The sequence below is a fragment of the Hippichthys cyanospilos genome, chromosome 17, assembly GCF_059441005.1.
Source record: "Hippichthys cyanospilos isolate Australia breed blue-spotted pipefish chromosome 17, RoL_Hcya_1.0, whole genome shotgun sequence".
In the NCBI taxonomy this organism is placed as follows: Eukaryota; Metazoa; Chordata; class Actinopteri; order Syngnathiformes; family Syngnathidae; genus Hippichthys; species Hippichthys cyanospilos.
The window spans coordinates 2194270-2219980 of NC_142385.1; the positions used below are offsets into that span (position 1 = coordinate 2194270).

The 25711-nt window shown below is 37.4% G+C and overlaps 1 protein-coding gene across 2 annotated transcripts in view; it reads left to right on the forward strand.

The window, feature by feature from the left end:
* Nucleotides 1–25711, forward strand: part of LOC148409215 (1-phosphatidylinositol 4,5-bisphosphate phosphodiesterase delta-3-A-like) — a 35482-nt gene that overhangs the window by 6677 nt on the left and 3094 nt on the right. The window contains exons 1-14 of one of the 2 annotated variants that reach the window (XM_088438650.1): nucleotides 1485–1579; nucleotides 3782–3845; nucleotides 5217–5445; nucleotides 6553–6682; nucleotides 6790–7015; nucleotides 7626–7827; nucleotides 8174–8318; nucleotides 10406–10558; nucleotides 13128–13271; nucleotides 13342–13495; nucleotides 17857–17973; nucleotides 20806–20984; nucleotides 21155–21290; nucleotides 25269–25418. In XM_088438650.1, the coding sequence (XP_088294776.1) occupies nucleotides 5276–5445; nucleotides 6553–6682; nucleotides 6790–7015; nucleotides 7626–7827; nucleotides 8174–8318; nucleotides 10406–10558; nucleotides 13128–13271; nucleotides 13342–13495; nucleotides 17857–17973; nucleotides 20806–20984; nucleotides 21155–21290; nucleotides 25269–25418 (1906 nt within the window). In that variant the 5' untranslated portion in view covers nucleotides 1485–1579; nucleotides 3782–3845; nucleotides 5217–5275. Of the gene's footprint in view, nucleotides 1–1467; nucleotides 1580–3781; nucleotides 3846–5216; nucleotides 5446–6552; nucleotides 6683–6789; nucleotides 7016–7625; nucleotides 7828–8173; nucleotides 8319–10405; nucleotides 10559–13127; nucleotides 13272–13341; nucleotides 13496–17856; nucleotides 17974–20805; nucleotides 20985–21154; nucleotides 21291–25268; nucleotides 25419–25711 lie in introns of those variants that run through there. The other variant, XM_088438649.1, reaches the window with a different exon arrangement.

The window sequence follows — 25711 nt, forward strand, 5'->3', positions numbered from 1 at the left end:
GTTTGTTTTTCAAGCATGCCCTTGACTGTGTTAATATGGTTCCAGCAGTTGGGAATACCCTTTCAGATGGCACTGATGTGGCAGGAATAAAGACATAGCACTTTGCCACACTAGCCTCTTATTGTACACCACTTGCTAGTCTTCTTTTTAACCCTAAATGAAACAGACCTGTGTCGTCAACTCCTATTGGTGAAAAAAATACGACAAAAACCAAGAAGAAATCTATTGTTATACATTAGCAAATACAGTGAAAACTCGAGATACAGTCACTTCTGTAGTTTTTTTTTCTTTATATTCCGAAAATGACTCAGCATGTAAAAGAAACAAAATGAAATAAAACAAAGCAAAACTTGGAATCTCAAAGTCCCCATTTGAATTAAACACATGAGATTCTACTGCTCGTTAATATGGGTGCTTGGATATTATTGCGCTTCTCAGGAACACATACAGGATCTTACAACGGAAGACTTGAACACTTCCAGAAACCCAAGATATGACTACAACGCTTGAAAACAAAGGATTTTTTTTTTCTGCTGTTTGCACTCCTTCTCTGCCACCACGTTAACTTTGGAACATTCCCTCACTCGAGAACTAACATATTTTAACATTTAATGTGGTGTTTTTGAATGATTTGCATGTAAAACACAATTCCCAATATGACAAAAATTATGATCCGAATGCCACTCTGGAGAGGATTAATTTTAAAAAAATGAAATATTACAAAAATAACGTGTTTCAAAACCAATACGCGGTATATTTGAAACTGAACGTTGTAATGCAATACGCATAATGCATTAATTTGTATGGCAATATATCAATATATCTATATTATCACCCAGCACTAGGAGAAACTATGCAAAAAAAGGAAAGGCAAGTACATTTTCACGTGTGTAATTTTAGTGTCTTTATTTCGGCCGCTGCATCCTTGAACATTCAATCCTAAACTTAATAGCTGTTGTGTGTGTGATTGACATTGTAGGATTATTTCATTTTTGGCACAAACTACAAGAGTCTGTAGTTTATTTCTTCAATTGCTGCATGGTTTTGATTAAGACAACCAATTGGGGCACAGACTAATGATCATTTTTATTGATCAATTTCTTGAATAATCAAATTTAAAAAAATATACATATAAGTATTAAATCTCCATCCCTGAACAGGACATGTCTAATTGACTGCATTAAAGGCAGTTTTATCTTGTAAAATCTGAGACAAAACAAGCAAATAAATTGATTGTTAGTTCCCAAAGTAAAAGCAAAACTTTTCAAATGTCTTAGTTAGCTGGACAATAACTAATCGATGACTCATTCCTGTGTAAAGGTCCGATCACCTCATTGGCAAAAACGCCGTACACTGAAACTACTTGAAGATGGTTTAACTATTTGGTGTCAATCCCGCAAAGCAAATCTTTTCAAATGTCTTAGTTTGCTGGACAATAACTAATCAATGACTCATTCCTGTGTAAAGGTCCGATCACCTCATTGGCAAAAACGCCGTACACTGAAACTACTTGAAGATGGTGTAACTATTTGGTGTCAATCCCGCAAAACTTTCAGTCGAGCCAAGGAGCAGCAATCCTGTAAGTGTTTTAAGTTTTTACTCTTCACCAGGGGTGTCCAAACCCAGCCCTCGAGGGTTGATACCCTGCATGTTTTTGATATTTCTGTCTTCCAATCCACCTGATTCAAATGATCAGGGTCATTATCACACTGAGCTTGCTGATGTTCTTCAGTGCAAGTGTTTGGACACCTCTGCTCTATACTATAATTATATAGTACCTTAAGTTCTAAAAAAAAAAAAAAAATCATGCTGATCTTGGTCTAAGGTGTTTCATGAACTGGAATAGGCTCTCGTCTTGCTTCATTCGGTGAATCGTTCAAATGTAGCTTTTCACATGGTGTGGCTTTGCGCTCTGTGTGGGCCCACATGAAAGCATACAGACTTACATTCTCTTTGGTTGTGCAAAGGAGAAGGGCAGGGTCTTTATTACAGACTCTCCAAGTTGTATTTAAAATGGTGAGTGCCATCTGATCCCTCCCAAAAAAAGTTCCAAACTTGAGATTATAGGGCATGCTGTGGTTTAGTACTCTATAGTTACTCAACAGCTGAAATACTGTACTGGGTTTAACTCACTCTTAAACTGTTACAAGACCTTATGTGGAACATTGCTGTTGATCACATACACTGTCTTCCATTATTATTGTCACTCCTGCTTAAGATGTGTTACAGGCCTTAAAGGGACACTGTAAGATTTGACCGGTTTTCGCTATGGACAGCAGGAAGTGCTGCATTTACCATTGTCAGAAGCTACAGTATAACAAAAATAGCAACCTCTGGAGAAGTGCCACCTCCCATGTAATATAATTTAATGATAACTAGTCTTATGATTATATTTAAAACATACTGTTGGTCATTAAGAACACATTTATTGACAAGTTTTTGAAATGTAAAATAATTTGTTTCCTTTTTAATGAAAAACAGTCTAAATTTCATACAGTGTTCCTTTAATACTGCATTTATTTTTGTATGAAGCATTCTCTTAAACTGAAAGTTAATAATTGTAGAAATTGTTCACCAGACATAGCATCAAGTCCTTCCCTTGGTCATCTCAGTCCCCAGATCTCATCCCCAATAAAAATCTGTGATGTGAACTTTGGTTTAGAGCAATGCATTACAAGAGTAATGCAATTAGTGTAATGCATTACTTTTTTGCTGTAACGCGGTAGTGTAAGGTATTACACATGCAAAAAATGTCATATTTTACTCAGTACAAATGACAATTACGCGCATTACAATGTATTATGGAACTCTTTCAGTGCCAAGCATTATCAGTAAAGGCAACCTCTAGAGTGCCAGTATATTTAGCATTTTCACCCCTCTTTCAAGGCTGACAGAATATTGTGTGCTATCACGGGTGGAGAGAGGACCCAAGATCACACACAGACAGGTGGGCGCTGTCAAGTTAACTTATTGCTTGCCGCGGTATTGCTGAATAGCAGGACAGTGGCAGCATGGTGGCCATGATGGTTGATCGTAGCCAAGCGGGACCGGGGCACGGACGGGCGTGCGTATTCTGACAGAAAATGGGTGGTCAGAGGCCAGCTAGGTCGATACATGTGCGTGCTGGAGTGGGCAACAGGCAGGTGGGCAACAGGCAGACGGGAGGTCAGAGCCAGGCGGAATAGAGTGTCAGAAAGCTTGGCATTACTGAACAAGACAATCCGGCGAGTTCTGGAGGGGAGAGGCCGGGTTAAATACTGAACAGGTGATAAGCCACAGCTGTTGGTGATTTGGCTGATTGGCAAGGGAGTAGAGCAGGTGTGGTGAGGCTGAAAATGAGGTGACTGGACTGTGATAGTGTTTTATGTCTATGTAAACATGGACGGTATCATGTGAAAGACTGATTTACATTCCTTAGAATTACAGGTATGTGTTGTATGTCTGTAAACACTGCCATCCAATGGTCATAGTTATGACTACTAGGGGTCAATTGGCTTAATATTAGAGAAGCACTAGTTAAGGGTGTCAGCTACGCAACATAAAAAAAAAAATCACTATTTTAAAAGTCCATGGCACTGAAAGAGATAATATATACCCCCCCCCCCCCCCCCCCCCCACACACACACACACACACAAAAACAAACAAACTCCTAAACCCTTTACATTTATAATAGTATTGAAGCAGTTGATAACATGAATCTGGTTAATTTGGTTACCTATTGATGGTATGCAGAGAACCTAGTTTAGGTTATTTTTGTATGTTTTTATTTTACATTTCCAGCAATCTAGGCATCATTTACAAGTCCACGGAAGCAATAATATTTATTTTGGGATCATTTGAACAGGTAAGTGAACTTAAGTTTTGTTTACGGTCATTCAGCTGAATGTGTAATGAGCTATACATTTTGAATGACAAATCCATATTTCCAGGTATGTTGGTGAGAGTAATGTAAAAGTAATGCAAAAGTAGGGTTATTATTTACGTTTCAAATACAGTAATATTATAATTCAACTAATTACTTTGGAATGACAGTAATAAGCAATGCATTATAGTTTTGAAGTAACTTTCCCAACACTGGGTGTGACCCAATTAGGCATGGGATGATATCAGATTCTGACAGTACGATAACCTTGAGCAAAAATATCACGGTATTGCAATGAGAGCTTAGTAGTAGCAGTCATAGTACAATGTGGATTCTGTCATTTTACGTTGACTATTTCCAACTACTATGTGTATCAATTAAGAGTACAATGTGGATTATGTCATTTTTTTGTCGACTGTTTCCCCACGCAGTATGTCCACAATCCACATTTTACTACTAGCTGACACACTTTACCTGTGGTAGTTAGTCGTAACCGACAAAAAAAAAAAAAGAAAACTCACTGCTGCAGCAGAGGAGGACGTATGTACGGTACACAGTGAATGCTACATTTGCAGATCCGCGTTAAGGTAGATGACTAGAGTTTTAAATAACAGTGACTTCAAAAACCGCGATACAGCGCTAATCCGGTTATCGTCCCTTGCCAAGATGCCAATGGATGATTTCTAGAAGAATAGTCAAAGAGCCCTCTTTCTGTATTCAGTTATCTTATGAAACATTATTGGTGAAGATGATGTGCTGTTTTGCTTTTTTTCCTCAAAAGGCAGTTGTACAAAGTTTAAACCTCGAGGGTGCTAATAACTATGACACATACCTCATGCGAACGCATGGGATGGCTAAAATACTGTCATATTACAGCTGCCACAGCTTTGGTTGTAGTCAAAATGACAGCAATGAGTGAAGACTTCAAATTTGATACGCTAATGGGAAGACAAAGCACTATTTTACGGAAATACTGTAACATTTGAGGGAGCTTAGCGCACTAATCACCCTGCTCTTCAGTACCGGTATTATCATTACGGTGTGTTGCTTTAGCTGTTATCTGCATGAAACCAAACATCTCAATTAGTGTCTTAAACACAGTGGTTCCAAAGGGTAACACATGTGAATATTAAGGAGACTCATAATTACTGTAGTATATTACCTTCGTGAAATACCAAGTAGGTATTTTTTTTTTTTTTTTTTTTTTTAGCAGAACATACTAAAACATGTTAACAGTTGGCAAAGAGGAAATAAGGCTCCGAAAGTCACGTTTTACAATCATCAATAATAATAATAACTTGATATACCTGTATACATTGTTTTCTTCTTTTTCCGTCTCCCTTTATGACCCAGTTTCCATCACAGAGGTGGAGTGCGTATGTGAGGGCTGCCATTCTGAGACATTTCGGCAAATGATTGGTGGAGTTCCTGAAGGGCAGTGTTTGACACTGGTCTTCAAAGGTCCCCGAAAGAATCTGCATCTTCTATGCCAGGACCATGAGGAAGCATTTCATTGGATCCGTGGCATCCGTACACTGCAGGAAAGAATTGACAACATGACCCAGAAGGAGAAACTGGATCAATATCCTTAGATAAGTGGATTATTCTGGCCAGGTTTATTTTTCTATATGCAAACAACCAAAATTAAGCGTTATGTGTAATTTGTTATTATGAATCATGATAAATTATTATCATAATTTCCCAAATATAGGTTACACAATGAATTGGATGGACCCTGAATTTTCGGTTCAAATTATGTTATTTTCTACGTTACCGTGTATAGGTTGTAGCAGCAGTTTGGCGATAATGTAAAAACTTTAGCAAAATAGAATAAATCTCATCTTTGTAATGTCTTCTTATTTTCTTGTATTTATTTTCGCAAGTTGGTGTGTGTGGTTAGTGTGGCTTTTGGGTGAGAGAGCGAGTGAGACAGAGAGAGTGATTGTAGAGGCATTGTATGCCCAATATAGAAATACGCATCTGTACATCAAAACTTGTGTAATATGGCTGACAGATGCAATCTTCCCCTTACGTCGTTGAAAAAAAAAAGTTACAATTCGTAGGACGCACCCATACCTTCGGCCTTCATTTTTTTTTAAAAAAGTATGTCCTATACTTGGGGATTTACGTGATGCGAAGAGACACATTTCTCAATTGTACATGAATTTATTGATTTGACCTGTAGAAAAATCTTTGGACATTCTATAACTCTCACAAGATAATAGTGTTTGTCCAAATTAAGCCAAGTTTTTATTATCACTAGTTACACATTATGTATCAGAACTTGTTATATTTTGGTCAGAACGTCAGAACACCCATACCTTTGGCCTTCATTTTAAAAAAAAAAAGTGTGTCCTATACTTGGGGATTTATGTGATACGAAGAGACACATTTCTCAATTGTATATGAATTTATTGATTTGACCAGTAGAAGTATCTTTGGACATTCTATAACTCTTTCAAAGATAATAGTGTTTGTCCAAATTAAGCCAAGTTTGTATTATCTGTAGTTACACATTTTGTATCGTAACTTGTTATATTTTGGTCAGAACGTTGTGGCTGTTTGGTGTACATCACAAAGCCAGAAATGTCAATGTTTGTGAGGTTCGACACAAGCCTTCCAAATGATATCGGCTGTGTAAATAAGTGTTTTACTAGAGTGTGACAAGTTCCTTAATAATACATGTCACCTGGATTCATGCTTACCTGAGTCGTGCTGATCGTAATCATGATGATAAAATGAGCTACGACGAAGTGCAGACGTTGCTTCAAATGATCAATATTGACTTGAGTGACCAATATGCTCGTGAACTTTTCCAGGTGTGTAGACACATCAGATCCTTAATTTTAACTTCACATACAGTGGTCATATTAGCAGAGAATCTTTATGAGTTATGCATGTATCTTACTCTCTGATTCTTTGACAGAAGTGCGATCGCTCAGCTGATGGCCGATTGGACCATGGGGAAATTGAAGTTTTCTGCAGAGAGTTGCTGCGGAGACCTGAGCTAGATGCCGTCTTTATGCTCTATTCTTCCAATGGATGTGTCCTCTCAATTGCAGATTTGAGAGATTTCCTTAATGATCAGGGGGAAGACTCTTCATTCACACATGCCCAAAGCCTCATAATTACCTATGAACTTAATGAATGGGGTATGTGGTATGCGGGATCAATTTTTTTGAGTGATTCCGCACTACTTCGTGCCGACCCTGTTGTGCACTCAGTGCATCGTATGTTTTTTTTAATTAAAAAAAAAAAAAAGTGATATTGCAGGAGGACGCATTGTGATGGTTTCCTGCATGCCAGACAGACGAGTTAACTGCAAATGCACTTGCCAGGGGCACTCCTCGGACGTTGAACTACTGCAGTACACTTATTTACTTAAATCTTAAATTATTGAACCTTATGTACAATAACTGTAATGTTATTCCTTCCCTTAAATCAGTGTTTCTCAACTAAATTTTGCCCCCCCCCCCCCCCCCCCCAACTCACATTCATTAATTTGATGTTAATTTGCTGTAAATAAGCTTGCAGTTTCAAAAACGGCGTCTTAACATGAATCAAATTGACCTACTTTATCAGAGGAAGTTAAAGCACGATACTTCCTCAGCGCAGGCAAACAAGTTTTTAACTGAACAGAGAAAAAATAGCAAATAATCTAGAGCTGATTAAATCAAATTGGAGTAAAGGTATCAAGGAAGTTTATTAAAGTCATCATGTATTTTTGTTTTGTTTTGTTTTTTTGTCTTTTGCCCATTACAGCTCAGAGGAACCATTTGATGACACCCAATGGTTTCACCATGTACATGCTGTCCAAGGAGAATTCTGTGTTCAACCCAGAACATACACGGGTTTATCAAGATATGAAACAACCACTAGCACACTACTTCATTTCCTCTTCCCATAATACATACTTGACTAAAGATCAGCTGAAAGGAGAGAGTGGTGTTGAGCCGTATATCCGGTAAGAATGAAAGAGAATCCATGTTTCCACGTTTCCTGAATCGTATTTAAAGAGCCATTAAAAAAAAAATCACAATTGTTTTGCTTATTCATAACAATGAATTGTGTCAGATCATCAAGCCAACTTGAAAACCTAACAAAGATAACCCAACATTTTGTTCTGCCTCCCTTTGCTTTTATGTGAAATGCAATTATACTCAATGTGCATGTAATTATTTTTTAGATTCATTTTAGATTACTAAAATTTAGGATCAAATCTAAAAGCACATTTCATCAGATACACTAGTAACTAATTAAGTAAATCAGTACATTAGTAAGTCAGTAATGTGTGTTGTTTTGTTTTTTAGAGCCCTGAATTATGGATGTCGCTGTGTTGAGTTGGACTGTTGGGATGGAGATAAAGGACAGCCAGTCATCTATCATGGCTACACACTTACTTCTAAGGTGCCCTTCGTTGAAGTCATAGAAACAATCAACGAGCATGCGTTTAAGGTAGGGCTATATTGCGTTAAAACTATTTTACATCAGAATGAACAATGCTCTTCCCAGTGAACGAAATAACGGATGGACGGACGGGAGAAAAAACCCGTAAACACACTGAAAATAAAACTGCAAATAAAAAATGAACACATGAAAAGAAAAAACTACAAAAAGAAAACGCCATCCCCAAATTGACAGGCACACCTTTTTTAAAAATTAAATTATAAAAATGAATAAAAAGAGAGAAAAAATGCCCCGTGATGAAAATAGCCGAAACGACAAAATACGCGCAAACTGAGACCCCACAATAGAAGTGGGAAGTTGAACAACTACACAACAGGAATGGAAAAGTAGAAATGATTAAAAAAGAAAAAAAAATGGGAGCAAAAGAGTGACGTTGGGCTTGGTTTGATCTCCCTCTTCAAGTCTTTCTGTCTGAATGTCTTTACCTCAGTTCTCATATATTTCAACGATGTGATACAGCAGTGGTTGTTAAAGTGGGTTCCGTGTACCCCCAGATTTTTGTGGCCAGATTGTAGGAGGTCCATGAAATAATTTGGGTTGGCAATAAAAAAAATATATACTTTTTGTGTTAATTTGATTTTATATTAAACTGTGAAGGTATTCATGACTCTATAATAAAGCAATCAATTCAACCAGTTTAATATATTTTTAAAAATGTAAAAATTTTGAAATTTGTCAAACTGCGTTTTGTGTTTACTATAGGTTGTAACAAGGCGATGAAGACAACTAAGGTAAAACAGCATTTTATTTTATAATGCTGTTTTTGACTAAATTATTGGCAGCAACCTGCTTTATTATAAGGAGGCATGCGATCGCAAATTTTATTTCCTAAAATTCAGTATAGCTGAAAAGTAACAAATATACTTGTTTCAAATTGAATCTGGTGGTGAATAGTAAGGGCTTAATTAATGTTTTTTTTGTTTTAACCCTGGAACCATACCAATCTTTTTCACACTGACACTCGATATATGATGCACATATTTTTAACCACTAGGTATCAGTAATGTCTAAGTTATGGGTTACTATGATTTGCACTCCTATGGAGTGTTTGTTTGTTTTTTTTTTTTTACATCATTTCTCCATACAGTGCCTTTATTGAATGAAAATTCAACAAAAACATACAAACAATAAAACCTACAAATAAGTAAAACATCAACATTATATGGTTAATGGACTTTCATTTATTTAGCGCTTTTCTACCTTGGGTAGTCAAAAGTGCTTTACTCTAACGTAGTCATTTACCTACTGATGTCGCAGCATCAGGAACAACTGGGGGTTCAGTGTCTTGCTCAAGGACACTTCGACATGGTCTTGATGGTCGGGGGATCGACCCCACAGCCTCTCAGCTGGGAGACGACCACTCTACCACCACGCCATGCTACACCGATATTATACATTATATAAAACAAGCAAGCCTGCGACCCTTGTGAGGATAACTGGCTCTAGAAAATGAATGGATAGATGGACAGAAATAAGGCAATCATCTTTTTTTCCTTTTTATCGTTTACAATTCCTGTGGTTGATTGTTCAATTGTTGCTGTTTTGATATCTGTCTTATTTTTAATTGATTTGCGTACATGTCATCTTGGTATATTTTGTTTTTGTTTTTTTTCCATTTGTCTTGTTATAAGTTTTCTTCCATGCCATTTTTGCATTTTTTTTGCCTCTTTTATATGTGTTTGCGTTTTTGTTTGCAAAAGTTTTTTTTGGTTTGTTTTTTTGCCTCCCCTCTGTGTTTGTAGCATTCTGCCTGCTGTAGTGCATTTGCCCCTGTCGGCCATCATAAATAAAAGCTCAGAAAGCAATTTCATTGGAGTGGCTCAGAGGATTAAGTTAAACCAGATGAGTCTAATCCTAGTTTTACATATTTAAATTTTGTTTGAAAAACGTATATATCTTCTAGCAAGGTTAAAGTGATCTGTGCCCTTGTTGACATTGGTGGGAGGCCTTGATTTTAATGTGTGTATTTCATGCACTTTGAGTTGAATTGTATACAATTTAACAAGAATGCTTTTTACATGTTTTCCTTTGTTTGATTCCAATCCGTTTTCCCATTATGCATTATCTTGGTTTAGGCATCACCTTACCCCCTGATTCTTTCCTTGGAGAACCACTGCTCTGTCGAGCAGCAGGCAGTGATGGCTGGACACCTGAAGACCATCTTTGGGGACAAACTGCTCACCAAGCCCATTGGTGAACTCGATTCCAGCAACCTGCCTTCACCGGAAGTATGTTCTGTAATATCACTGACAGACGGCCGTTCTGAAAGGAAACCTTATAGAAACAACAAATGGAAATGATGGAGAGCGAGTTTTTGTTTGTTGTTCTAATTGTCAGACTGGTGAGGTTGACACCTATCGCTCACCAACAAATCCGCTATTTTGCTGCAAGTTCACCCATTTATAAAGATAAGAGAGGTTTGTAATTTTCATCATAAGTACATGTCAAGCGTGAGAGACAATGTGGAGTAAAAAAACCTGGAAATCAAATGGTATAACTTTTAAACAATTTGTTTGTGAAAATGGGTTGCTCATGCATATTGGGCACCCCACAAAAGCTACTTTTAAAACATCAATGTAGCCTTGTGGTTGGCAATGGCAGAGGTCAAACGTTTGCTGTAGTTCTTGAACAGGTCCACACACAATTTAGTTGAATCTCCTCAGCACAGATCTACTCTAGAGCTGTTTGATGTTTCAGGGCTGTTACCTGGCAACACTGAGTTTAAACTCCCTTCACAGATTTTGATTGGGTTGAAGTTTGGAGGAGGCCCCAGGGAGTACCCAGGACACGCCGGAGGGACTATGTCTCTCGGCTGGCCGGGAAACGCCTTGGGATCCTCCCGGTGGAGCTGGATGAAGTGGCCGGGGAAAGGGAAGTCTAGGCTTCCCTGCTGAGGTTGCTGCTCCTCCGACCCTTGATAAATGGGGGAAAATGGAAGGATGGATGGATGGATGAAGTCTGGAGACTGATAAGTCCACTCCAGTTTGGAGACCAGAACAATGATAGATTTTGTATGGGGCCAGGCCTTGGTTTTCCTGGTTGAGTGTTTTGGATCGTCATGCTGAAAGACCCAGGCATGGTTCATCTTCTATTCTCTCACTAAGGGAAAGAGGTTTTGAACCAAAATGTCATAATGCATGGCCCTATTCATCTTGCAATTGATGTGGACCAGTCTTCCTGTCCCTTTTGCAGAATAGCATCCCCAAAGAATGTTTTCATCGCCATGATTCACAGTAGATATAGTGTTCTTCGGATGCAACTCAGCATTCTTCTTCCTCCAAACATGTTGAGTGGTGTTTAAACTGAAACATTCAATTTTGTAGAGCAAGTGACTGATCTGTGAGGGACAGAAGAGTTGTTTATTTTCTAGCTGCTCAGTACATCAGACACTAATTTTCACAAATAAATTGTCTAAAAATCATTCAATGTGATTTCCTGGATTTTTTATTTTTTTTTTACATTCTGTCTCACTGCTTGACATGTACCTGTGATGACAATTACAAAAGTCTCTTATCTTTTTTACATGGGTGAAATGGCAAGTTTTTAAGTTGCCTAATGTTTATTTCGTGTGAGTAGAAGGACGCTACAATTTTCTCAAAAAAAATATAGCACACATCACAATTACTTGAGAGTGAGTATCAGTCATGCATTACAGTATACATGACTTTCAGATGTTAGTTACTTTGGAATCTTTACTTTCACATCGCAACATTTGCTTATCGCAGGTGGGACCTCATTGTTTGTTGTGCTGTTCACAGTCATGGTTTCTTGAAGAAATATGCATCTGTGCACGCAATCTTGCTCAACACATTCATGGTACAGGCAGGACCAAACCGAAAGTAAAAAGCAATGTTTACTTTTGTAAGCTATTAAGAGATTTATGAGTCATTTTCCTTTTTAGATATGATTTTGAATAAAAAGCTTGCACATTGTTGGAGCAAAGCATTTTCTGATACCTTTCCTTCAATGGTGGCCAAAACAAAGTGAAAGTGAAAACGCTTTATGCACAGTGTGTCACTTAGATTGGCTGGTTAGCATTACATACTACGTAAATGATAACAAAGCTAAAAGGTTAGAAATTGCAAAGAACAAGGGATCATTATCTAATGATTAGGCTCAGCAAAACCTTGCTTTTTACTTAGACTTAGTTTAAAAAAAATTGACGAACAGGTTACAAGGTAATTTTACTGGAAGCCTGTTTGTGGCAATGATGTAATGAAGGCAGAAGTGTAGTTAGTGGTTCAATGACAGACCCGCAATTACAAATGGGATTAACCTAAAAATAATACAACTGATGCAGGACTAAAAGATGTCCAGAGCGCCATTGAAATGGTCACGATGGACGGGTTAAAAAAAAAAAAAAAAAAGTAATATGCCCACCTCTGTGTACAACATCAACAATATCTGAATGTTAAAATTGCCATGATATCACAGGCAAACAGGTATTTTTGTATTTCGTACATCAGTCAAGTCACTTCGAGTTGTAAGTCATTGCTAAAAACCTATTTATTCTCATTTGGGTTTAACCCAGAATTAGAGTTGATTTTTTTCATTGGTTTAGTTTTTATGTTGTGGTTTTTGTTCCTTTTCCTGTAGTTGTTTATTTATTGATTTCATTACTTGCCTATTTCTTTGATTTGGCCACAGCAGAATAAAGTTGGATTGGATTGGACCAAACACACATCTGAATTTGACTCAGAAGCTCGATTGCGGTTCAGAATATTTAACAGAAGGGCTAAACACATTTTTACTGTGTGTACTCTGTGGGTAACCTGTGGTTGTGTGACCTGTGTGTAGGATCTTAAGGGGAAAGTCCTGGTGAAGGGGAAGAAAGACAACACAGTGGAGGAATGCACATCAAGTTCGTCAGAACTTAGCTCATCAGACGAGGAAGCCAGTCAAGCTGAGAGCAGTAGCCATAAAAGGAAAAAAGTTAACAAGGTCGACATGTTATTGTGTTTGTTATGGTGAAAATGTATTGGGAGTGACCAGTTGCTTGTTGTGCCTTCAGCCAGCTGTGTCTCAATTGAGTCCAGAGCTATCAGAACTGGTCGTGTACACCCGCAGTGTACACTTTGAAAGCTTTCAGCGTGCTGACAAAGACCCTCCAAGCCACATGTCCTCATTTTCTGAAAGTGAAGCCCTCAGACATCTAAAAGACTCAGGTATTGTTTACACTGTGTATAAATTAAATTTTAGTGTCCCCACATTTTTATCAAAATGGACCGGTCAACGCTTGAGATTTGTATTGTCCACCGTTAATGATTAAACCAATCACATAACTGAATTACAAATGCAATTCATTTCAATACAGTTAGATGCATAGTAGTACTTTTCAATGCAAAACCTTTGTGTATGCTAACACAGTGGTTCTCAACCTTTTTCAGTGATGTACCCTCTGTGAAATATCTTTTCAACCAAGTACCCCTTAACAAGTGCAAAGCATTGTTGGGTAAAAAAAATAAAAAAAAAAGACTAAACTTGCCATCAGTGATTTATTAAACATTAAACCCTTTCAAACCATTTGTATTGGTCCACAAAAAAATAATCAACCTCTCTTTGTAATCATAAAAAAAATCTGTTATCAAAAAGAAATAGCTTAATTATTAATACACATATTTCCACAAAAAATAATTAATTTAAATTTATATATATATATATATATATATATATATATATATATATATATATATATATATATATATATATATATATATATATATATAATCCAAATATTCAACAGTGTCCTCTTTTGAAATCATAGTAGAGATGTGCTCACAAAAATAAATTCATTAACTTTTTTTCTTCATATTATGAAAATGACTTAGCATATAAAAGAAGCAAAATGAAAGAGAACAAAACTTTAAATCTAAAAATTCCCATTTGAATGAACTGCAACACGAGATTCTACTGCTTGTTAATATGGCAGCTTACATATTATTGCGCTTATCGAGAGCACATACAGGAGCTTACTATGGACGAACTCTTTGCGGAAGCCCAAGATATGACTACAACAGTAGGAACGAAAGAAATCTTCATCTCACAAAGTTTTCTTTTTCTGCTGTTTGCCCTCCTCCTCTGCCGTCACTTTTGCTTTGCAACATGGCCTCGCTCGAAAGGTTATGTATTGTAACATTTAATGTCACTTTTTTGAAGCGCTTGGAATGATTTAGGAAATGCTATCACAAAGTGTTCTTTTCTGCTGTTTGCCCTTCTCCTCTGCTGTCACTTTTGCGTTGTAACATGGCCTCACTCGAAAGGTTATGTATTATAACATTTAATGTCATGTTTTTGAAGCGCTTGGAATGATTTACATGTAAAACACGATTCATAAAATGACATCATGAGATGAAAGGCATTCCAGGGTGGATTGATTTAAAAAAAAAAGGGAATACTACGTCAATAAGGTGTTTCAAAGCCGATACACAATATATTGAAAATGTTGTTGGAACGTTGTATTGCAATATGTGTATTGGATCACTTTGTATTGCAATATATTGATATGTATCGCCCAGCACTAGCACTACTTGCTACCTATTTTAATTGTGTGTTATACTAATGCTGGCAGACTTAGTCCGTTGTTTCAAAAAGGTCTCTTGTCATAAGGAAGTGTTGGTATTGACAGATTGCTCTCCTGTGGACCTATATGTGTGTGTGTGTGTGTGTGTGTGTATATATATATATATATATATATATATATATATATATATATATATATATATATATATATATATATATATATATATATATATATATATATATATATATATATATATATATATATATATATATCAAAGTCAAAAGTCAAAGTCAAAGTCAAGTTTATTGTCAATTTCTTCACATGTGCTTAACAAACAAAGGAATCGAAATTGTGTTTCTCACTATCCTCTGCGTTTTACATGTACAATAACGAAAGTGCAGGTGCGCAAGACGAGACAAACCTAAAAGCTAGATACTTATCTATAGTAATGTAAAGTGCAGTATGTTTGATCTACTTTGCCTAGTGTTGCTAAACTAACAACTAAAACTAAAAATTAAATACGAAAAACCAGGTATGGCAAGAGTACCCCAAGACAAGACATAGGTAGCAGCATATGACAGGACAATCCAACAGTACGAGACAAAGCAGGACAACTCTGGCTGTGGTTGTCCCAGTTGTGTGCATTTGAGGTAGTTGTTATAGTTCTAAGTGTAATCGCTAGTGCAATAGAAGTATAATTATAAATAAACATGGCAGCAGCAAGTCTGTGCAAATTTTGCAAGTGCATGAGTAAAGTTTGAGTTTAGGTGGGGGACCAGCTAGGTGTTTCTTCTGGGTGGGGCTGAATGTGAGAGAGAGGAGTGGAGAGAGAGAGAGTTCAGCAGTTTCATGGGTGGGAGGGGGGGAGAGTTCAGAGTCTCACGGCCTGGTGGATGAAGCTGTTCCTGAGTCGGGTGGTGCGGGAGCGGAGGCTCCTGTACCTCTTTCCGGAGGGCAGGAGGCTGAACAGACTGTGTGCAGGGTGGCTTGTATCAGTGACAATCGAGACGGCTTTGCGGCCGAGGTGGGTGGTGTACAGGTCTTGCAGGGAGGGGAGCGAAGTACCAATAATCCTCTCAGCTGTCCTCACGATGCGTTGTAGAGCCTTCCTGTTTTAGTCGGTGCAGCTCCCGCCCCACACGGTGATGCAGCTGGTGAGGACGCTTTCGATGGTTCCTCTGTAGAATGTGGTCATGATGGGTGGCGCGGCACTTGCCCGCTTCAGTTTGCGCAGGAAGTAGAGACGCCGCTGTGCTTTCTTGGCCAGAGATGCAGTGTTGGTGGTCCAGGAGACGTATATATATATATATATATATATATATATATATATATATATATACATATATATATATATATATACATGCATGCATGCATGCATACATACATACATGTATGTATGTATGTATGTATGTATGTATGTATATATATATATATATATACATACATACATACATACATACATACATACATACATACATACATACATGTATGTATGTATGTATATATATATATATATATATATATATATATATATATATATATATATATATATATATATATACATATATATATATATATATATATATATATATATATATATATATATATATACATATATATATATATATATATATATATATATATATATATATATATATATATATATATATACATATATATATATATATATATATATATATATATATATATATATATATATATATATATAATGATCCCTCGCTACTTCGCGCTTCGCCTATCGTGCCCTCAGAGCATATTGCGGAGAGATGTGCAAGACAGGCATGTTATCTATAAATGCACTTGTCACTGGCACTCCTTGGAAGTCGAACTACTTCTGCAGCACTTTTTTTTTCATTTAAGATATTTACTTTAATTTTAAATGATTAAACCTTATACCGTAAATGTACTGGTATGCCCTCTCTTTTCCGTGTCTTCCATGTCTAGTCACGTGCCTATACGTTTAGCACTTTCTCGGACGTCTGACTCGAGCGAGTAACAAGAAGCTTACCGAACTTGATTACAACGCAAAGTTTACGCTTTAAATTCCAATTTATTACAAAAGGCAAGAGGATCCAAAAGCTTGCTTTCGTCTCTCCTGTGTCTCTCCTGTAACAGCCTGTGTTGTGCGCTCAGCTCAGCATACACACACACATTACGAACGTGCAAGTAAGCACATTGATTGACCGCTGGTTGTCTTGGAGCCGATCACGTGACTCGTAGGCGTGCCGAAATCAAACGCATACACCTGGTGTGTGTGCCTACATAAACAGCAACGGACAAATGCACAGGTTTGGAAATCTGACTTTTACCTAGATTTCTTTTGTAATAAATTTAAATTTGAATTGTATTGGTATGTTATAAGAGGCTATAGCGCGGTTTTCACTTATCGCGGGGGGAGTTACGGTCCCAATTAACCGCGAAAAAAGAGGGATCACTGTATACCATATTTTTCGGACTATAAACTGTGACTTTTTCCTCATGTTTTGAGTCCTGTGGCTTATAGTCCAGTGCAGTTTATCCGTGTCCATCCATCCAGTGTCTATAAATACTGTATGTTGGGACTAAACATGCAGGCATGTTCAGTCTGTTAAAGAAAGGATGTTGCTGTTGGCAGACAATTACAAAAAAATTGAAAAACTTTATTATACACTTCATATACCATCTTTTTGCGTAAAGATCTGATGTGAGATCTGATTACCTGCGGCTTATAGTCCAGTGCATCTTATACGTGACAAAAATCAATGTTTTGCTCATATTTGGCTGCTGCGGCTTCTATACCAGTGCAACTGGTAAAATGGAAAATACGGTATATATATATATATATATATATATATATATATATATATATATATATATATATATATATATATATATATATATATATATATATATACAGTTTGTCAAAGTTAAAGAGTTCTGTGTAGTGTTTCTTCTCATCTGTGTATCTGACTTGATGGGTTGGGTTTTTTTTTTGTTACCCTCCAGGGTTGTATTTTGTGCGTCATAACAGCCGCCATCTTAGCAGGGTCTACCCTTCAGGGCAGCGACTACAGTCTTCCAACTTTAACCCTCAGGAAATGTGGAATGGAGGCTGCCAACTTGGTAAGAACCCTTAAATTCTGTTGATTAAAGCAAATGGGATAACAGAGCATCATACTGTTGTAGATTTAGAGTTATTTTTATACTTTTGTTTCATTCAGGCAGGTATGACAAGTACAGTTCCTTCCAAATGTATTGGAACGGTGAAGCAAATTCCTTTAATTTTTCTTTAGACTGGAAACATTTGAGTTTGACACCAAAATATGAATATGAGACAACAGATCAACAATTCAGGTTTCATTTCGAGGTATTTACATCTGGATCTAAAACACAACTTAGAAGAAAACTTTTTTGTAAAGAATCATCACATTTTCAGTGATCGAAAGTATTGGAACAGATCAAAGTAAAGCAAGTATAAGATATTTTACTTTGATGCAAATCCCTTGCTTGTAATAACGGCATCAAGTCTATGACCCATTGACATCAGCAAACTTTTGTATTCTTCTTTTAAAATGCTTTTTCAGGTTTTCATAACAGCCTCTTTTCATGTTGTTTCCTTTGGATGTCTGTTCCCTTCAGTCTCGTCTTTATCAGTTGAAATGCATGCTCTATAGGGTTAAACTGTGGAGATTGACTTGGCCAGTCTAAAACCTTCCACTTCTCACCCCTGATGAACTCCTTTGTTGTTTTTAAAGTGTGTTTTGGTTCATTATCTTGCTGCACGATGAAGGCTCTCCCAAATCAGTTTGGTTTGCATTTTTCTTTAAATGAGCAGCCAAAATGTTTCTGTAGACGTCGGATTTCATTTTGCAACTTCCATCAGTTGTTACATCATCCCAGAAGAAGCCATGCAAGCCTTAGCCATGGCATTGCCCCTACCATGTTGTACAGATGAGATTGTATGTTTGGAATCGTGATCAGATCTTTCTTTTCTCCAAACTTTAACCTTTCCACTACTTTGGTAAAGATTCATCTGTATTGTCAGTCCATAAAACTTAGTCCCAGAATGTTTGAGGCTCATTTGTGTAAGTAAGGCAAAAGCCTTCTGGTCTTTCTATTTTTCTTGCTGATCAGTGGCTTGCATCTTCGAGTGTAGACTCTGTACTTGTGTTCATGAAGTCTTCACCATACAGTAGAGACTGATACCTTTACACCTGCTCTCTGTCGGTTGTTTTGGGGTCTTTCTTTGCAGCTCTCACAATGTTTCTGTCATTAACTGCACAAGAACATTAACTTGTTCTTCTTGGTCTACGTGTTCAACATCTGTTACTAACTACACCAGTGGCTTTTTTTTTTCTTCTTACAGAAATTCCAAATGGTAGTACAGTGGGCCCCCGTGTTACGAACTTAATCCGTTCAGCTGCTAGGCTCGTAACTCGAACTGCTCGTATGACGGGCAATCCAAACCTATGTTAATTAGTGCATGCATGAAACGCGTGCAAAAACCTTAGTTAAAAAAAACATCACGACTTTATACACATATTAAAAATTAGTAACATAATCTACTGTACACTTAAATTTAATAACATAAATATACAAAGGAAAAATTTACCTTTGGGGCGACGTGACTTGAGCTGGTGGTGGGTGGAAGCGAAGGGGAGCAGAGACGAACCCGCAGAATTTATTTTATTTTTTTCTTAAACGAGAACTTTTCTGAAACGAGAACATATCACCGGTGATTTCCGTCTCTTTAATCCATAATAGAAGAAGCCTCTCCATTTTGTTGTCGACCGAGGTCCGTCCCCTGACAAGGAAGGTCTTGCCATTAGAAGACTTGCTTGCTATCATAGCTTCCTTGTTATTGAGAATTGTACATATTGCCGAGCCGTTACGGCCATACTCACTAGAGCAAGGTGAACTATGCGTGCGCCTCCTTTGTATTTTTTACTATCTCCTGCTTCGTTTCTATTGTCATCATCTTCTTACTTCTTCCTTTACCGCCACTTGCAATTTTAGAAGCCATGTCTAACAGATAAAGTTTGCAAAGTCTTCACAACCCACCGACCAGCTGTGCCATCAAGCTAGATGAAGGCGTTCGGCCAATAGCATATCGGCGTTTCCGTGACATGCGAGAAAAGTTATTTTTGTTGATGCAGCAAAGTGAAAAAAATAGTGCGGACGCACTGACTGGCATGTTGGATTTTTCGTAAGACGAAAGGTTTGTGCGTTAGAGGGGGACAAAAAAAACGCCGCGGTCCATATAGTAAGATGAAAAATACGTAAAACAGGGAGTTCGTAAACCGGGGGCCCACTGTACTAGCTATGGCCAGTGTTTGTCCAATGTCTCTGATTGACTTTTCAGCTTCTCTCAGCTTCATAATTGCTTCTTTCTTCCCCATAGGCAATGCTCTGGCTTTCATGTTTGTTACACCTCTTACTATAAATGCAGTCTCCACAGGAAAAGCCCAACTCTGAAACTGAGCACGATAGGATCAACTGCTGTTTATTAGAAATACCTTTATAATACTTAAAATTAGTAAACGCCTGAGCAACAAAACACCTGTCAGTCACATATTCCAGTATTTGTGATCACGCAAAATTGTAGTTTTCCTTAAATAATATTCTCCTCTGAGTTGTGTATCAGATCCAGATTTACACACCTAGAAATCAAAGCGGAAATATTGAAATTTTGTCTCGTATTTGTCTTTTGATGTCACTCAAATACAGTATTTCCAGTCGACTGGAAAAATAAAGGAATCTTCACTTTTCTTCACTGTTACAGTAGTTTTGGAGGGGACTGTTCGTACACCCAAACCCAACAAGAAAAATAAATGAATCTTCACTGTTCTTCACTGTTCCAGTACTTTTGGAGGGGATTGTTCATACACCCAAACCCAAATTTGAGTGCTTATTTCAAAAATGTGTTATGAATATGTGTTGTTGTTTTTTTTCCAGTGGCTCTAAATTTTCAAACCCCAGGGGAACAGATGGATCTAAATAGAGGCAAATTCTTGCAGAATGGTCAGTGTGGCTATATTTTGAAGCCCCCTTTCATGTGCCAACCATACACCACATTTAATCCAGAGAATGTAGGTGGAGGTCTTGGCCATGCACCTGTTCTTTTCACTGTTAGGGTAAGAAAACTGACACAAATTGTGAGTACCAATGAAAGTCAAAATAATCACAACATGGAGTTGCTGTTGTACTCAATTTTAGATTTACAATAGATGTTGGATTGGCAGAAGGGGTCAAAAATATACTGCAATTTTCGATAAATGTATTGATTTATTAGTTGTTATTTCAGGTTATATCAGCACAGCAGCTACCTAAGCAAGAATGGAACAAGCCTACAGCCATTGTGGATCCCCAGGTTTGGGTTGAAATACACGGTGTTCCAATTGATAACGACAAGAAGAAAACCCATCACATACAAAATAACGGTAAAGATGATGATGACACATGATCAGAATTGCTGACATTCCATTCACTGTAGTACTCGTGTACCAGAGCAGTGGTCCCCAACCTTTTGATCACCGCAGACCGGTCAACGCCTTCACCAACGTATGAACTGTTATGCTACGGCCACATCGAACACTGAAGAGTGGAGCGAGCTTGCTGTGCACTTTACGGTAGATCCGGAAAGAAGAGCATTGCTGAGAACTTTCACTTTTCTGGGATGTGACAGAGCCAATATTTTCACCGGCAGCACCTTTAACTCTTTGCGGCAATACTCGGCTGCCAAAAAATTAAAGTTTCAATGTCGCAATCAAGTGGCCGAGACCGTGCTAAATATTGTGCTGACAATGCTGCGCTATCATTAGCTTAGCACAGTAACTACGGTTCAACAGCTGTTTGAAGCAAGTGCTGTACATACCAGTTGTCCCAAGTTCTCGCTTCCGCCTTTCTACAAGCCAGGTGAGTGCTCTTGCTTGGCTCTGTTTTGTATTGAAAGCTCAGATGGCCGTGTTGGATCGCTCCCGGTGACCGCAAAGCGGCCGCCATTATTCATTCCTGCCCCCTGCGTGAGCCGTTGATTGGCTGTCGCGAAACGCGGAAAAAGTAAAAAAAAAATGACTTCACGTGAAAGGCGAAATTTCACTTCTCTTGACCGCGCAGCCATTCGCGTCGCTCCTTTCGCGTCTATCCTGTCGCCCGACGTGCATTTGCGCCCAGTCACACAAATTCCATTGACTACAATACAAAACTCCGTTTTTTTGCCTCGTTCCCGTTCGGTGTGCACGTACCATTAAACTAAATCATCTCCAAAACATTATTTCGGGTGCAGCCCACGAGGCCCAGTACCAGTTGATCCACGGACCGGTCCGCGGACCGGAGGTTGGGGGCCACTGTACTAGAGGTCTTAACTCAATTGTACTTGGTATCATTGGATATTTGGCCAATGTCTTGCCTGAAGGAAACCAAAGACTGGATGGCACCAAAACTTGTCAACTTTAACAAAAAGAAAACCAGTTATGTTTGGTTCCAGTGGTTATTGTAAATCTCACCCTGTTGTTTTGTGCCCCATGCCAACTGTTCTGGAACTGTTAGAAAAACTGTTAGAAAAACAGTTAGACTTATGTCTTGAGTTTTGTTTATGGCGCCACCTCTGGCTGCTGCAGTTATGTCAATGCCACATGTTGCTGTCTGTCCTTTCAAGAGCTGGCCCACAAGTGTCTGTGAGTCGTTTTCTTTAGTGGAATATTATTTACGTTAATATGGCCATGGTCGGTCATTTGTGTCATTAGAGATAATAATATTAGTTTATATTTGTTAATGTTAGTTTATGTTATACAGTAATCCCTCGCTGTATCGCGGTTCATCTATCACGGGTTCGCTGCTTCACGGATTTTTTTACAGTGTGGATAGATATTTTTTACAGCGCATTGTGCTCTGAATCCTAAATGGGTCAGGGGCTTTACTGTTGTCTCGAAATAAAATATTGACGCTGTACTGTATTGGTTTTTCACTTGTCAATTTATTACAAAAGGCAAGATGATCCAAAAGCTTGCTTTCGTCTCTCATGTGTCTCTCCTCTAAATGCCATGTGTGAACGTGCTAGTAAGCACATTGATCGACAGCTTGGTCTCTGTGAGCCGATAACGTGGCTCGTAGGCGTGCCGAGAGCAAATGCACACGCTATGTAAACACACAGACAGCAACGAAGAAATGCACAGTTTTGGAAATCTGACTTCTATTCCCTTTATAATAAATTGAAATTTCAAGTGTATTGTTATGATATAAGAGGCTTCACTTTAATTTGATGTCCGGGCATATCCGTTTATAAAAATCTTCTTGCTCAGAAAAAGAAAGAGGTCCAAAACTACTCATAACAATGTGCGGGTTCAGGACGAAGAGGCATAGCTGGGACTGTGAAAAACGCGAGTGACAATGTTTCCAACTTTGTACTACTATATTAAAATGATTGTCTTAAACAAATTTGGGGCTTTAAAACAGATTTTTGGTTTTATTCTATAGTTTAGTATTGCATTGTAAAATCATAAAAAAATTAAGTTGGCTACTTCACGGATTTCACTTTGCGCGTGTTATTTTTGGAATGTAACCCCCGTGATAAATGAGGGATTACTGTACAGTGCCTCCTTTGTATGTGTTGGCTCGTTAGGCTGTTCGTGTTAGCTCATTAGCATTTTCATATTAAAGAGAATATCATTTGTTGTTGTATGGTCGATTATATTTGCAGAATTGTATACATTTGGAAAGATGTGATTTTCGCATATGTATACTTATGTTTGGTGTTTATTCTTCATTGCAGTTTTACAAAACACAAATGAGTGAGAACCACTCAACTATTAAATTAGTCACACTCATTTTGCTGTTCGCTGTCTGTCTACCTTGATAAAAGCCACTATAACATCTTGGGAGGACAGAATACCAACAGTCTCAAATTTGGGGCTCAAATTAGACAGTGATTTTTAATTGGACCATAAAATTGGCACTGTTTTTAAACCCAGTTTCTGCTTTCACAACAGCACTCAGAAACTAATCCATGCTTTTGTTACAAATCATATAGATTATTGTAATGCACTTTATTTTGGAGCCAGACAGTCCACCCTCAATATAAATTAGAAAGTCTACTTGAGGGGAACAAACTAATATTTTTTAACTATTTGAATTTAAAAACAACAACAAAACAAAACAATGACAGCTGTACATACGTTTTTTTTAAAATGTTTTATGTTTTATTTTGGATCCAGGCAGTCCACCCTAGAGAGAAAATAGATAGTTCACTTGGGGGAAACAAACTACCATTTTTTAACTACAGTATTTGAATTAAAAACAACAGCAGCAGCAACATTGAATCAATGACGGCTGTGTAAACTTTTTTTTAATATATGGAGTCATGCTCCTTTTCTTGAAAAAGAATGTTTTTTTTTTTAAGTTCATACTGTTTTCAAAAACTGCAATTGTCTTGCAACGAGTTGAGGGTGTCCCCCACCTAGTGCCCAAAGACAGCAGGGATTGGCACAAGCAAGCCTGTGACCCGCGAGGATAAGCAGCTTTGTATAATGGATGGATGAATGGATGTTTTCAAAATTAAATTTTCAAGTAAAAGAAAATTGCAAATATACATTCAAGTTCATCTTGATACTGAATGCTGCCCTTAAAATTTGAATTACAATGCAGATTTATACATATAGAACTTCCTCTTGTGGTGTTTTATAGTTTTTATTTTGTTGTTGTTGTTGATTGTTGTTAATCCAGGGAGATTAAATGTTGTGCATTCAAAATGACCTACTATGCACGTAAAAAGTAGTGAGCTTGGATGGTCACACAACAATTTACTGAAGACCACAATGCAAAAGAACAAACGAACATCAACTTGATACAGTAACCATGGAAATCATTTATTGTATTTATTTTTAAAATTTGAAAATAACCACAAATTATTTTGGCAAAAAAAAGCTGCCTACTTTAAAGAATCTAAAATATTTTGGTTGTATAGAAAGATGTTTAATAATAATAAATGATTCCTTGTGTGATGCTGCATGGTCTGGATGACCTCAGTGTTAATTAGTTAATTACTATTAATGTAGGGAAAATAAAAACAGGTTTTCAGAGTTTTGATGGGTAGAGACATCTAACTTTTAAAAACATTTCATTTTAATGTTAAAAGACCTCCATAATCTTCATATTTACCATGTCATTTAGAAGACCAACAAACTACTATAATTTAAATTTATAAGAAGACCTCTTATTTTTAATTAGAGGAGGGTGGGCATGTAGACACAACCTTAAGATGCTTCATAAATTCGTGATAGCTGCATGGTTGGTTCTAACTGTTGTTTGCGTTTGAATGTGTGTATGGCAATATCCCAGACCAAAAGCAAATTTAAAATGTGTGAAATAAATGTGTGGAAATGGATGCAATTACATCTTTCATTTTTGTATCCTTGTTTCAGGTTTCAACCCACAGTGGGACTGTACCTTTAATTTTACCATCCATACTCCTGCCCTGGCTCTTGTTCGGTTTCTGGTCGAAGATCATGACTACACTTCAAGGAACGACTTCCTCGGACAATACACCCTGCCTTTTACAACTCTCCGCACAGGTACAGCCTGGATGGCAGAGCAATCTTAAAACCTGAATGCTCAGATGCAGTGAAAATTGAGATTTTTTAATTGATTGATTAGCCAAACACAATTATGAAAGAAAGAAGAGCAAAATCAAAAGCAAGAAATTATCATCAATAAGTATCATTGTTCAGTACATTTGCATGTTCAAAAGTAGTGGGAGAATATGATTACTTGCATATATAATTTAAATAAATCTGCCCCGATGTGGAGCATCGTCAATAGAAATTACTTCTGTGCATATGAGTGACAGGGTGATGAAAATTTTAGC